Here is a 13,556-nt window from a genome sequence, read left to right as displayed (position 1 = left end):
CCAGACAAGTCACAGCAAAATTCACCTTAAATAGTCCCAAAGTCAGCAAGAGACCCCCAGGAGCATGGGCGGGAGGACTGTGTGCTTGGGAGCACCCTGGTCACGGGAATGGAGGGCTCTGAGTGCCAGAGCTGAGCACGGCAGGACAGGACCCCGAGACGCTGGGGCCCGCAGAGCAGCCTCTGCTGAGCATGCGGGAACCCCGGCACCCAGGCAGCCGCACGGCGACAAGGCGTGGCTGTTTTATTTCCTCAATAGTAAACCAGAAGGGAGGCGGGGCCCGCTTGGCACCAGGCGGCCAGCTCCGCCTTCCGGCCCCTCCCCCAGTGCCCGCCGCCTTCACACCCACCTCCACTGGGTGCCCACGGATCCCTGGCATTCCTGGTCTCCGGTGGCACCCTGAACACCACCGGAGTTCCATGAGGAAACACTTTCGGGCAAAGCAGGCTGGGCGCTGCTGGTGGTCAGGTGTCACCTGAGCTGGCCTGTGTCCGTCCTGCCCGGCCTCAGTGGGTCTTCCCCCGGCCCTCGGAGATGACTTCCTCTGGCTGGGCCCGCATGTACCACTCCACCCAGGAGCCGTCGTAGATGGGCACGTCGGGCTTGCCACACAGGTAGGCGCCCAGGGCCACATGGCAGGCCGTGACGCCAGAGCCACACGTGGCCACCAGGGGTTGGGACAGGTCCACCTTTTTCTCCTGGAACAGGCGGCTGATCTCCTCGGGGCTCTTCTCCGTGCCCTCTTGGGTCAAGAACTCTGTGAAGGGGATGTTCACGGTGCCAGGGATGTGGCCGGGCTCGATGCCTGCGGCAGAGAGTGAAGGGCGTGAGTGGCGCGCCGTGTGCCTGCGGGCACACCGAGAGCTCGGAGCACGCGGGGTGCCAGGCCCCCTCACGCTCGCCTCACTGAGTCCTCAGCCGCGAAGCCCGGGCACTGGAGAGGCAGTTCCATTTTGCCGACGGCGACACTGAGGTTAAACTCACCTAGCAAACTGCAGGTGCCCCAGGGCCGCAGTGGGCCCCAGGTTTTCTGACGTGCCCCTGGGAGCGACAGAGCCGTCGGCACGGCCTCCGTCCAGCCAGAACCCGCAGCACGGGGAGCCAAGGAGTCTGCTCTGGCGGGGCGGACAGGCGACTGCTGGGCAGCTGGGCGCTAGGAAAGGGCCCTGGGGTGGCGCAGGGGTGCACCGGGCTGACGCTGCTGGAGGCTGGCTCGGGCGCCCTTGGCGGCACTATCGCCTCAATCCCGCCACACTCCACGGACACACTGTCACCTCCCCTCTTGTTAATGAGGAGAACGAGGCGCAAAGTCTCACTTGCCTGGCTGGTCACGGCAGAGAGGGGTGAGGCCCGCGCCATCCAGAGCTGGCGCTACTGAGCGCGGCCACTCTGCCTGAGGGAGGCTGGGAGCTCCTGAGGGGAGCAGGATTCAGCCAGGAATGGGGTCGGGTGGTGGGGCCGCAGCTCCCAGGCAGAGGGAGTCCAGGGGACAGCGGCGGTGGGGGGACAGGGCCTGGAGCGGCGGAGGCTCCTGATGGGGGGCGCTGATTGAGAGCCAGGAGCAGAGGCCCAAGGGGAGGCGGGGCTTGGAATGTCCTCCTGGGCCTGGGGTGCCACTTCAGGGCTCTAGCCGGCCTCCAGGGGAAGTCAGACTTCATTCTAAGGAGGTCACTTGGGAGCAGGAAGCAGAGGATGGAAGGCCAGAGAACCGTTCATTTAGGAACCCGCACTTCATCCGGTGTGTGAAACCCAGGGCTCCCAGCCCAGCTCTTGCTTCGACGCCCCGTCAGGGGTCACTATAGTCCTGCCTCCAGCGAGGAGGGTGCACAGCCAAAGCAACCCACAGGCCAGTGACTCCCATGGGGGTGTTCAGGCCCCAGGGCGAAGCTCAAGGGTGGCTTCTGTGTCAGCAGGTGCACAACCCAGGTGACAACCGAGGGGATGCTGCAGACCCACCGCCGTCTCCATCCCTGGTGGGTCCCTGCCTCCCCACTTAACAGAGGCAGAATGGGGGTCAGGCGGGAGCATCGCACAGAGCCCCGTTCAGAGCAGGGCGGAGAGCAGGCTCTCACGTCAGGGTGGCGACACTGGAGTCGGGACTCCCCGCCTGGTGCGCCACCAAGCAAAGACCACCCTCCCTGCTGGGCCGACGTGCAGACTGCGGGCAAACCTGGCACTGGGGATGGCCAGGGCAGCGACGTTCCCCGCTGATGTGGGCAGGAGCCGCCTCGCGCCTGTCAGCTCGGCTCAGCGGCTAACAAACCCACCAGGTGCGCGCCATCCGCTGCCCTCAGGGGTGGGCAGGTGGGATGAGGGACATGCTAATCGCCTCTGGGAAAGCCACAGCCACAGAAGTACACGAGTCCCGTCAGTTCCCACCTCTGGGACGCGGCTCACCTGCGTGTGCAAGTCAGAGCAGAGTGCTTGCGCGCCCGCTCTTGCCAGACCGGGGTTCAGAGAGGTTGGGTGACCTGGCAGGTGTCACACCGCCAGGGCAACCTGAGGTGGGGCTCTCAATCCAGGGCTGGTGCAGTAGTTGCCCTACCCACCTGGGGCTGGGTTGGGGATGCCCAGGCTCCAGGTGGTACCCTTGGCAGGTGAACCACGTGAAACTGTCATTCAAAAATGGCCCCTAGGAAAACCCAGCGGAAGCCACCATCTGGTGTCCTCTCCCTGGCCCTCCTCCCCGCACAGCCCCTCTGAGCCCCTCCTTCCTGCCGCACCCAGACTTGCTCCTCCACTCCACCGACACAGGGGCTGTGAGTAGGACCTGGGATCCCTCCCTTGGTTTCTTTCCCAAACTGGGCGCTGCCCCCCACGCAGTATTGGCGTGGGAGCTTTGGGGGTTCTCACGTTTATATGTGGCACCCTGGGTTCCCCCCGAGGTGCCTGGGTGGTCACTGCCCAAAGCCCAGGAGGGGACAGTGAGGCTGAGAGAGCGAGGCGCGCTCTGCTCTAAGGTGCAGCCCACAGGCCAGCCCCGCCCCAGCCCCAGGACACCTCCCGCCGGGCCCTGGCTTGTTACCGTCTCGGGGCTCAGGCTCCGTGCCCCGGAAGCGGCCGGCGGCGCGGGCGTCCACCACCTGGAAGCGCCGGGACTCCAGGTTCTCCTTGATGTCCTCGTAGGTCTTGATGAAGGCGGGGTCCAGCTGGGCGCGGAACTCGGCGGGCGCCGGGCGGCTCTTGCCCGAGCTGAGCGGGAGGCTCTGGCGCAGCCAGTTTCGGAGGCCGCCGTCCAGCAGTGACACGGTGCGGTGGCCGAAGGCGCGGAACATCCACCAGACGCGGGGCGCCGAGTAGAGGCCCTGGTCGCTGGCGTCGTAGACCACGACGTGAGTGGCGGCGCCCACGCCCAGGCTGCCCGCGTACTCGGCGAAGTGCGCGGCGCTGGGCAGCATGTGGTCGTAGGGCGACGTGCGGTCGCTGCACTGGTCGATGTCAAAGAAGGCGGCGCCGGGGATGTGGCGCTCCTCGAACTCGCGGCGCGCATCGCGGCCCAGCTTGGGCAGGTACCAGGAGGCGTCGAGCAGCTGCAAGGGCTGCCCGGCCCGGGGGGCCCGCAGCGCCTCGGCCACCCATTGCGCCGACACCAGCGCGCGGAAGAGCTGCGGAGGGGCCATGTTGGCGGCGACACCGGGGCTGCAGGCCTGCGATAGGGAAAGTGTCAGGAGGGCAGGGAGGGAAGGGCGGGAGAGGCAGGGGCTGGGGCCGGTGGGCGGGGGTGTGGCGCCCAATCCGGGCAGAGTCCAGGAATGCAGATGCCACTGGGAACCCAAGCAGACTGGTCACCTGGGCCTCCCTCTTCGGGGCCTTGGATATGTACACAGCTCCAAATGACCCAGTGACCAGGAAGCCAGGACAGGGTCAGGCAGGCCCCTCACTGCTACTGGCTGGGCATGCCCTTAGCGGGCGAGGCAGGGGCGGGAAGGCCCTCTGACACCTAAAAGCAATCAAGGCCAAAGTCTCTGTCCCTCCCTTAGAGGCGGCTCTGCTTCTTTTCTCACCAACCAAGCCCTGCCGGAAGGCCGTCACTGGGTCACCAGGTGTTCCTATAAGACGCCCGAGAGGAACAGGAGCCGGCCCACTCCCGGCCCGGGACCACTGCTCCTCACTATACCAGACACTGGACACAGCGCTCTGCCAATGCTTGTGGATCAAGTGACCTTAAGAGGTTTGGTATTGTCACTATTTCACAGAAGGGGACACAGGCTCACAGAAGTGCACTAAGTTGGCCAGGTGGCAACAGGTTCCACTTTGGGGACCTGGCACCAGCCGGACTGCTCAGGAAGCCAGGCTTGCAGCCCCGCCTGTTCCCCCAGCCTTTCTTTCAGCAGCACCCACAGTGGCAGGTCCTCTGCAGGATGGGGCTGTGAGGGAGTCAGCTCACCCGCCCAGGGACACGTCAGTCCACAGCCTTCCAGGGCAGACTCCCCAAGTGCTTTAAGTCCACTTAAAGCTGGTGCCCTGCTCCATAAGGGGTCTCTGTGCAGATTGCAGAAAAGGGTCCCTTCTGCCAGGCAGAGGCAGGGCCCTATCAGGAGGTGGTGGGGCCCGCGGACCCCTCAGCTGGACCCGCCATGGAGGGCACAGCACTCACACCCACACCAGCTGGTCCTCTCAGGGTCCTGAAGCAGTGGGTAGAGAACAGTACTTGTGGAAAGTCCCTGTGGGCCAGGCCACATGCTAGGGCCACAGGCTCAGTGGCGGGTACTAGAAGGTCTGTGAGATGACTGAGTCCACGGTGCCCTGCTCTTGGTCACAGAGCCGACCGGGGCAGTCTCAGGATCTGAAGCCAGAATCTAACTCCTGAGCCTGGCCTTCTTCCCCTGCCCCAGGTGTCATGGTGACCAGAGTCCACTGACTGCTCAGTGCCTCCCCCACCTCAGTCTCAGCACAGTGGGCTGCAAGGATCCAACTTCAGCCACAGGGTCAGGCCCTATGCTGGACACCGAGGACCTCGTGACTTTGCCAGGCCCTAGGGGAGAGACAGGCTGTGGCCTTCTCCAGCAGCTGAGGAAACCTGGCGCTCAGTGTGAACAGGCCTGCCCCCTCAGCCAGTGGGGGGCTTCCTGGAGGAGGCAGTCTAGACGAATCTGACCTTTTCAGGGGCCCAGGGTCTTCAGCTTGACCTTTGGGATAAGGAGGCTGCCCAGGGGCTTTGGCTAAGGGGCGACCCCAGCAGCCACGGGACACACCACAGTTACATAATGCCGGGGTGCTGCTGGTGTCACTTGTGAACCATATAAGCTCCTGTAACCATACCATTCTTGGGGACCCTTGCTTTTTTTTCTCCCCAAAGATTCAGAGTGGAAAGGACCATGGTCTGGGAGTCAGAGAGCCCCCCAAAGTCAGCGCAAGGACCACTCTGCTGCTTAAATGCTGTGTGATGGTGGCCATGTCGGGGTCTCTGGGCCACCGTGACGCACCACACATCGTGGAGTTGATAATCATTAAAAACTGCCTAATGAAATTCCATTATTTCTTTTGGTTTTCTCTGAGAGGTGGTCCTTGAACCTCAACCCATGGCAGCAAATTTAGAATCTTAGAATTTTAGAACTTGGCCTGGTGCGATGGTGCATGCCTGTGATCCCAGCCACTCAGGAGGCCAAGGATGGAGGCCAGTCTCAGCACCTTTGTGAGACCCTCAGCAACCTAGGGAGACACTGTGTCAAAATAAAAAATAAAAAGGACTGGGGTTGTAGCTAAGTGGTAAAGTGCCCTGGTACCAAAAATAAATAAATCCCACCCCCCCTAACAAAAGAATTTCAGGATTGGGTGGGGACTTCAGAGGTCTGTCATCCTGCCTTACTCCCTGCTTGATTGGCAGGCAGTTCTCACAAAGGATTGTGGGCCATGGGGAAGGGTCTGAAAGGGCAGGTTGTGGGTGTCTCTGAAGGACAGATCAGGAAGGATCACTGTAGGGGGGCCTGGGGGCTTGAAGACCCTCCAGGACATACAGAGTAGCCCCTGGGCCATCTGAGGGAGGCAGACAACTACACTAGGTCAAGGATGAGCTCCGTCCCATCTAGGGGCTCAGACACCCCAGGGTCCTCTGATCTGCCACTCCTGGCACCTCCTTCACCACCATTAAGCCCAGGGCTGAGAGGATTCCCTGGTTAATGCTTATCAAAGTTTGAATTTTTGCAAGAAGCTATGAGAAATTTTGTCGGGACAAAAATAAATTTTTAAAAAAGGGGGGAGGGGGCCCTGAGAAAAACACGGGGGGGGGGGGTTATGGAACAGCCTATAGCATTGGTCTCCTACCAGTTTGCAAGAGCCCAGGTGAAATTTCAGGGATTTTGCCAACTGGTTATTTAACAACCATTGTTAAAAATTAACTTTTATAAACTTAGAATTAAGTAGGCCACAATGAAAACAAATGTAACATTTTTAAAAGCACAAGACAGCTCCCCCGGCGGAGGCTTCAGCTCTGAGCCTGGGTCCACCTCAGCTCCGGCGGGCCTGCCTCTGCCTCCGGGTTGGAGAAGTTTCGGCGGCCGGGGCAGGACTGTTGTAGGCACTAACGCCGCTGTTACTTTCATTTCATCTCCGCCACTTCTCTTCCGGGGGCCTCTGGGTCAGCGGGTCTCTCCCTGGCCTCTCAATGGCTTAATTGGTCCTGCTCCCACCCTCCGACCCCCAGGTGGCACCGGGTCACACCAACCCCATGCGCGACTTTCCACCCACCACTCCGCCCCGACCCCACCCTGCAGGCGGTCCCAAGCAGCGCGGGACAGACCCCCTAGGGCGAATTAGGTGCGCCCTGGCCACCCTTCGCTCCCAGACGGCGCCCGGTCCGCCGCTTGGGCCGCGCAGGGAAGTCCGGCGCCGCGCACCCCGAAGAGCGCCCTCCCGCTACGGACAGGCGGTCGCGACGCGCAGGCAGCAGTTACCCGGGTCTCGGGCTCCCGGCTCCCGGACTCCGCCATGGCGCCCCCTCCCCGCGCCCTCAGCGGTCCCCTCCTTCCGCCACCAACCTGCGACGGGCCAAAGGGAGGAGACTCGGGCACAGCCCACCGCCCTGGCCACTCGGAGCCGCCACTGCTCGCGCCTTCCACCCGCCCGGCCCGCGGGGGGGACGCCTGCGCCGCGAGGCCGCATACCTTGCGCCCCCTGGCCGCCCGGCGCCCGGGGCAGCCCCCCGGGATGTCAGGGGCGCCCGAAGCCCGGGGTCGTCCGGGGTCGGGCGTACCGCGCGGGGGCGGCGCGGAGCGGCTGTGGGCGGCGCAGGTCCCCCCTCTGGCGGTGGCGCGATGGTGCGGGCCGCCGGGGGAGCTGCGGGCCCAGGGTTGGAAGGCGCCAGCTTCGCCAGCGGGCAGGGGCGAGCGCCAGCGCGGCGGCCGGGGCGAGTGAGTGGGCCCGGCCACCTGCGGCCCAGGGGAGGGGCCCGGTGGCGAGAGCGGGGCGGGGTGCCCGGGACCCCCTGACCCAGCAAGGACAGTGGGCACCTGGAAGCGGGAGGGCTGGCGAGGGCGCAGGCTGGCGCACCGGGGGCTCGCGGGCGCTTCTCCAGGGCACCCACCCCTGCCCTCCCGGGAAAGCGATTCCAAGCCCAAGGACCGGCTTCCCCCATCTCGGGCAGTTAGCACAACTCCTTCCTGGCGGGGTCCCCAAAGCGAGTGCTGCAGTTTGCTGGGCAGACACCCGGCCGGTCCAGCACCCTTGGCTCCAGGAAACTCTTGCCCCGCCCCGCTCCGCGGGCCGCGGGGAGCGGGCCGGGCGTCGGGGAGGCTTCCGCCCACCACTGCGCGCCGGCCTCTCGCGGTCCTGGAGAGCAGCCGAGAAGGGGTGCCTCCTCCCACGCCCCGCCCCTGTCCGCTCAGGCTTGTCTCTTTCCTGATTCCCTCTGCGCCAGGTGACTCGCAGGGCTGACACCATGGTTCAACAGGTGCTCTACCGGGCGCTGGTCTCCACCAAGTGGCTGGCGGAGTCCGTCCGGTCTGGCAAGCTGGGACCCGGCCTGCGGGTGCTGGACGCATCCTGGTACTCACCGGGCACGCGTGAGGCCCGTAAGGAGTACCAGGAGCGCCACGTGCCTGGTGCCTCCTTCTTTGATATAGAGGAGTGCCGGGACACGGCTTCGCCCTACGAGATGATGCTGCCCAGTGAGGCGCACTTCGGTGACTATGTAGGCCGCCTGGGCATCAGCAACGACACGCACGTGGTGGTATATGATGGCGACAACCTGGGCAGCTTTTATGCTCCCAGAGTCTGGTGGATGTTCCGTGTGTTTGGCCACCGCACTGTGTCGGTGCTCAATGGTGGCTTCCGGAACTGGCTGAAGGAAGGCCACCCGGTGACATCTGAGCCCACACGCCCAGAGCCAGCCACATTCAAAGCCACACTGGACCGCTCTCTGCTCAAGACCTATGAGCAGGTACTGGAGAACCTGGAATCTCGAAGGTTCCAGCTGGTGGATTCACGGTCCCAAGGGCGGTACTCTGGCACTGAACCAGAGCCAGATGCAGTAGGTAAGTGTCCCGGTGGTCTCTGGGGGTAATGCCCAATAGGAGGATGTGAGCAGGGGTGACTGGGACCCTCTCCAGCTTTGCCCTCAGGCCCTCATGCAGGTCTCAGTCTTTCTGTCTGTGAAATGGGAGGGTACACCTAACCCTAACCACTTTTCAGCTCAGATGCATGAAAACCTATGTATGTGTCTTGATAGTGACCCAGCAAAACCAAAGGTGGCTGGTGACACGTCCACCCATGTCCACTTCCAGGCACCCCCACATGCACTGGAGTGTACAAAGGGCGTAATGCCCATGAGCCAGCATTTATACGGGAGCCTCCTAAGGACACGCGCGGCTTGTCTGGTCCCTCAGAAACGCTTCCAGCCATCTGCAGTGTTCTTTCCCGACCCCCTTCCCCCACCCAGCTTTCCTGGTCCCTTGGCTGGGGTTGCAGGACAGCTCGGTTGATAACCTTTCTTAGCAGCTGCAGCCTGTCTGTGGAGCTGGGGAGCTGCCAGGCTAGACGTAGTCACTGTACTGTCCCATCCAGCAAGTTGTGGTTCCCCTATTTTAAAGGGGGAGGGGGGTTGCCAGAATGTGAAGAAATGTGCTCAGTTAAGTGGATGAGCCAGAATTTGAATCCAGCACGGCCTTGTTTTGAACCAGAGCTCTAAACCCAATGCACTCCATCTGTCCCACCCAGGGCTAGAAAGGAGTCCCCAGATATCCCCAGAGAGGTGGCTCTTGAGTCCCCTCCTGTGGAAGTGGTGGCCAGAAGGAGTCTGCATCGCTTGGGGCAGGAACCACCTCTGGAGACGACATGCTGAATTCTCCAAGCTCCTAACGAGAGGGAACTTAGGTCTTGCCTTTCCCAGGGGTGGACCTTACCAGCCCGCACCTCCTGGTGGCTCTCTCCTCAGCCAGAGACCCGCCCCGCAGGAGCTAACTCTGCAGCAACGTTTTGCCTAATGTGTGGAACATGTCGCTTCCTTTGTGCGCCTCTGAGGGAGAGAATGCAGGGAAGCTGTCCACGGTCACAGAGCTGGAGGGACTGAGAAGTCACCTCATCAGGCAGAGGGGGGACAGAGGCACACAGAGACAAGGGCAGGGCCACAGAGCAGGGGTCTCTGCCTTCCCAGCTCCGCTCTCCCGGGCTCCTCCTTGTCTTGCCTGGCTTGCTCTCTGGAGCTCTGGAGAAGATTCTGGTTCATTGGGCATCTTCCAGGGACTCTGGTCACCGAATGCTTGCAGCCCACTGGCCTTGGTTCCAGATCCTTCTCCTCTTGGGACTTAGGCTGCCCTGGGGGAGGAGAGATGGTTGGTTCTCCAGTGTTTCCCAGCTTGCTCCAAGGCCCGCTCTCATTCCCATCTTACAGATGAGGAAACCGAGGTGCAGAGAGGGGAAAATGCCTCCAGAGAGCCCCGAGTTCTCAAGTGCCCTCCTCTGTGACCCTCCTCCCGCCCCTCTGGTTCCCGAGTGGGAGCACCAGGGAGTGTGATTGTCACTGCGGCCTGGCTGCTCCTTGGCCCTCTGACCTCAGTCTAACTGCTTGGGCTCTAGGTCCCCTTCATAGAAGGATCAAAGTGCCGTCAGCCCTGCCCACCTGGCGTGTAGGTGCTTATTTAAATGCAGCAGCGACTGCCAAGGGATTCGAGGGCAAGGAAAGCTGTACCACCCAGGGCCACCAAGAAGGACTCAGGGACAGGACGCTCCCCTCCCTCATTCTCTCAAGATTTGCTGACCTCCATGCAGAATGTCTGGGGACACAAAGGCACATGAGGCTCTGCCAGGTTCATGGTCCCAACCTGAGGCACCATGGGTTCAGTAGTGGGTTCAACATAAAAGGGAGGTTGGGGGCCAGCTTTGTCCTGAGTGTCCCTGGAGGGAGCGACCCCAGGAGGACCTGGACACAGGGACTTAGAAACCAGATGACTACTCCAGGCTAGATGAGGCCCTTAGCCTAAGTGCCGCGCCTTGGTCCTCCGGGAAGGGAGCAGGGAGGCACCGTTCATGTCCAGCTGTGCACTTATGTGGCTCTGGGCACGTCCCTCACCTGCTAATGCTCTTCTTGAGAGGAGCACACCGTCCACCTTATAGGAGCTCCGGGGAGCGTGGGCCAGTGTCTATGGACGCTGCTCTCCTTACCTCCCCCTCGGCGGGGAGGATGAAGAGGGAGGAGGGAGGGCAGAAGCTGGGTGGACTTGATCTGTTTGGGCAGGTGGGCAGAGTGACCCAGACTTGGACCTGGGTCGGCAGCATCAAAGCAGGGCTGTCTCCAAAGGCCACTGCTGTGGGTGGGGTGAGCCCTAAGCAAACACCAGGCCTGGGGGGAAAGGTCGCATTCCACAGGACGGAGGGCTCCTCGCCTGAGTCCCTCCCCTCCAGGGCCAGGGCCGCCTGCACTGGATCGCGGTGTCTTAAGGAAGACAGGAAGGGCCAAACAGGTTTTCCTGGCCTGGAACATTCCCACCTACCAGTAGCCTGAGAATGTAAGAGCTCCAGCTGGACTTACACCTCCTTGATCAAAACTGGAACAAAAATCCCTAGACCTCTGAGCAGATGAGGAGCATGAGAGGTCGGCTGGCCTTCCCCTGCCTCAGCCTCCTTTTCCAGGGAGGCTCGGGGTAGTCGGAGAACACAGCTTTAAAGCCTGACCTATTGAACTGTGCTTCACATTCCTTTACTGTGTGTCCTGGAGCAAGTGACCCCACCTCTCTGAGCTTGAGCTCTCCATCAGTGTTGCAAGGATAATCTCCTGGCTTTATGAGGATCCAGGAAGATTAATTTCTCCATAGAACACATTTTTGGGGAGCCTGGTGCCAGAGGTTGTAAGAACAGCATCGTGCCCCTTGTGGGAGGGGCAGCCGGGGCTGCAGATGCAGATGGCTGGACCTGGGGGAGGGCAGCAGGAGACTCTGCCTCCGCAGAGGAACCTTTCCTCCGGTTGGCCGGCCTCCAGCGCTCTGCCTGAACGGGCACAGCTCGGCCCGCGGCCTGCTGGCTCCTGCTCATTGAAATTCCCTGGGCAGCCCTGAGCCCAGGGGCACAGATGAGCAGGAGGGACCTGCGGCCCTGGACTCGAGCCCCAGGTCCACAGGAGCCCCGGCTGCACCCTCTCTCAGGCGTCCTTTGTGGAACAAGAGCAGTGGCACCCCTTCCTCGGGGCGGGGGGAGAGGGGACAGCATCCAGCGTGCGCCTCCGTGCACTCGAGCCCGCCGGCAGATCAGCTGCCCCCTGGCAGGTCAGCACACAGCGGCTCCAGGTGTGGCCTCCAGGCAATAAAAGATGAGGCGACAAGACGCGGGTTGTGGTTCACACGCCGCCTGTCTAATCACAGGCCTTTTGTGCTGCGGAGTTTGGGGATCACCTGGAGCTGCGGGGAGGGGCCAGAGCACAGCCGGCTCCCTGCCGTAGGTAGACATCCCCACGTGCTTGTGAGATGGGGGGTCTCAGCAGGGCAGGGCCTTGCGTGGCACCAGGGTGTGGCCTGGTCACACTAGTCAGGTCTTTTCCTGCCACCCTGGCCCTAACCTGCCCATGGTCCAGGTTTAATGGGGCCGTGGGAATTTGGGGAGGAAGTAGAGCCAAAGAGATGGAGGCAAAGTCTCAGTTCCCGATGTCTGAAGGGGGCAGGGGGCTTGAAGAAGAGAGGGGTGTCCCAGGCAGGCTGGGGACGGGGCCGAGGCCTGGGGCGTGACACCTTCCCAGCCCTCGCTAAGCTGCTGAGGCTGGTCCCAGGGCAGTGTGGGCAGAAGGGCCTTGCTGGGTGGAAAGCACCAGAGCCGGCCTGGGCCCTTCTGCTTCTGTCCGCACCTCGCGGAGGCCAGAAGGGCCCACACTGACCCTGTCCTCGTAGGTGGCAAGGCAGCAGGAAGCCACAGCACCTGAGGCAGGGGCGGGCAGCCCCAGGGTCCCTGCTGTCCTGGTGGCCTTTACTCCTCACGGGGGGGGGGGGCAGTCTCATTCCTATTTCACCCACGGGGAAACCGAGGCCCAGAGAGGTGACGGACTTGCTCAAGGTGACCCAGCTGCTACCTGGCAGAGCCGGGCTGTCCCCGCAGGTCTGACACCAGGCCACACGCTCTTCTCACAGCCGTGTGCCCAGCAGGAAAACCAGGGTCCGCTGTGATCCTGGTCTGTCCTCTGCGAGGCCTTGGGCAGGCCACGTTGTTCAGGCCTCGGGGTGTTGCTCTCTAAGCCGGGGTGACGGTGCACCTGGTGGCTTACGGGGGTCTCCTCGCTGGACTGGCGGCTCCAGGGGCCTCGGCTGTGGCTCTGGCCGCTGTCCTCGCAGCCGGAACAGCACAGGCGTCGGCAGTCCTGGGTCTCGCGTCCCTCTCAGCAGTGTGGTGACGAGGTCTGTCCCACTGAGCCCATTTTACAGACGAGGAAGCTGAGGTGCAGAGAGGGGAAGCCACTCTCCCACGGTGGAGGTTAGCGGAGAGGTAGCTGGGCCGCCCAGCTGAGGCTCCTCCCGTCCTCGCAGGCAGGTGTGACCCCGGCCTCAGGGAGGGCGCCGGGGTCCTCAGCCCGGCCTTGAGCGGAGGAAGGGCTGGCAACAAGTTCAGCTCCCAGGGGCGTGAATCGTGCGGAGCTCTCCCGCCTCCCCCCAGGCCTCCCCTCACCCTGTCCTCTGCCCCGACCCAGGGCTGGGTTCCGGCCACATCCGCGGCTCGGTCAACATGCCCTTCATGGACTTCCTGACGGAGGACGGCTTCGAGAAGAGCCCAGAGGAGCTGCGCGCCATGTTCCAGGGCAAGAAGGTGGACCTCTCGCAGCCGCTCATTGCCACGTGCCGCAAGGGCGTCACCGCCTGCCACATCGCCCTGGCTGCCTACCTCTGCGGCAAGCCCGACGTGGCCGTCTACGACGGCTCCTGGTCCGAGTGGTTCCGCCGGGCACCCCCGGAAACGCGGGTGTCCCAGGGCCAGGGTGGGAAGGCCTGAGCGGGCCCTGCTCCGGGCACCGCGGCTCCGGTCAGTGCAGTGGGTCCTACGTGACCAGGAGGCTGGCTGCACGTGGTTAGGAGTGCTCTGCAGAGCCCGCCCTTCCCCCACCCACCGAATAAACTGCCTTCTCAAGAAGCCTGTCTGCCCGCGTCTCC

The 13,556-nt window shown here is 63.0% G+C and overlaps 2 protein-coding genes across 3 annotated transcripts; one reads left to right on the top strand and one right to left on the bottom strand.

The window, feature by feature from the left end:
* Nucleotides 1–226: 226 nt before the first annotated feature.
* On the bottom strand, nt 227–7,219 carry Mpst (mercaptopyruvate sulfurtransferase). Of its 2 annotated transcripts, none has more exons than XM_047548689.1 (3): nt 6,978–7,219; nt 3,026–3,647; nt 227–805 (listed from the first exon to the last, which is right to left on the bottom strand). In XM_047548689.1, exons 2-3 carry the CDS (start codon nt 3,618–3,620, stop codon nt 507–509), a joined length of 894 nt encoding a protein of 297 aa, XP_047404645.1. In that variant the 5' UTR covers nt 3,621–3,647; nt 6,978–7,219; the 3' UTR covers nt 227–506. The 2 variants fall into 2 exon arrangements, with proteins under 2 accessions (XP_047404645.1, XP_047404644.1); XM_047548688.1 differs by having other exon boundaries at nt 6,894–7,005.
* Tst (thiosulfate sulfurtransferase) lies at nt 6,821–13,531 on the top strand. Its single transcript, XM_047548690.1, has 3 exons — nt 6,821–7,349; nt 7,856–8,471; nt 13,100–13,531. Exons 1-3 carry the CDS (start codon nt 7,254–7,256, stop codon nt 13,396–13,398), a joined length of 1,011 nt encoding a protein of 336 aa, XP_047404646.1. The 5' UTR covers nt 6,821–7,253; the 3' UTR covers nt 13,399–13,531.
* Nucleotides 13,532–13,556: the final 25 nt, after the last annotated feature.

The sequence above is a fragment of the Sciurus carolinensis genome, chromosome 4 (assembly GCF_902686445.1).
Source record: "Sciurus carolinensis chromosome 4, mSciCar1.2, whole genome shotgun sequence".
In the NCBI taxonomy this organism is placed as follows: Eukaryota; Metazoa; Chordata; class Mammalia; order Rodentia; family Sciuridae; genus Sciurus; species Sciurus carolinensis.
The sequence above is the reverse complement of the archived record's forward strand: the minus strand, read 5'-3'. Positions and strand labels throughout refer to the sequence as shown.

Excerpts from the sequence above, each read along its gene's own strand:
- Tst (XM_047548690.1), top strand. The coding sequence starts at position 7,254 with ATGGTGCGGGCCGCCGGGGGAGCTGCGGGCCCAGGGTTGGAAGGCGCC. Across the intron at positions 7,350-7,855 it reads CAGCGCGGCGGCCGGGGCGA|GTGACTCGCAGGGCTGACAC; the intron begins GTGAGTGGGCCC and ends CCTCTGCGCCAG. Across the intron at positions 8,472-13,099 it reads ACCAGAGCCAGATGCAGTAG|GGCTGGGTTCCGGCCACATC; the intron begins GTAAGTGTCCCG and ends GCCCCGACCCAG.
- Mpst (XM_047548688.1), bottom strand. The coding sequence starts at position 6,929 with ATGGCGGAGTCCGGGAGCCGGGAGCCCGAGACCCGG. Across the intron at positions 3,648-6,893 it reads GCCGGGAGCCCGAGACCCGG|GCCTGCAGCCCCGGTGTCGC; the intron begins GTAACTGCTGCC and ends TCCCTATCGCAG. Across the intron at positions 806-3,025 it reads GGAGCCTGAGCCCCGAGACG|GCATCGAGCCCGGCCACATC; the intron begins GTAACAAGCCAG and ends TCTCTGCCGCAG.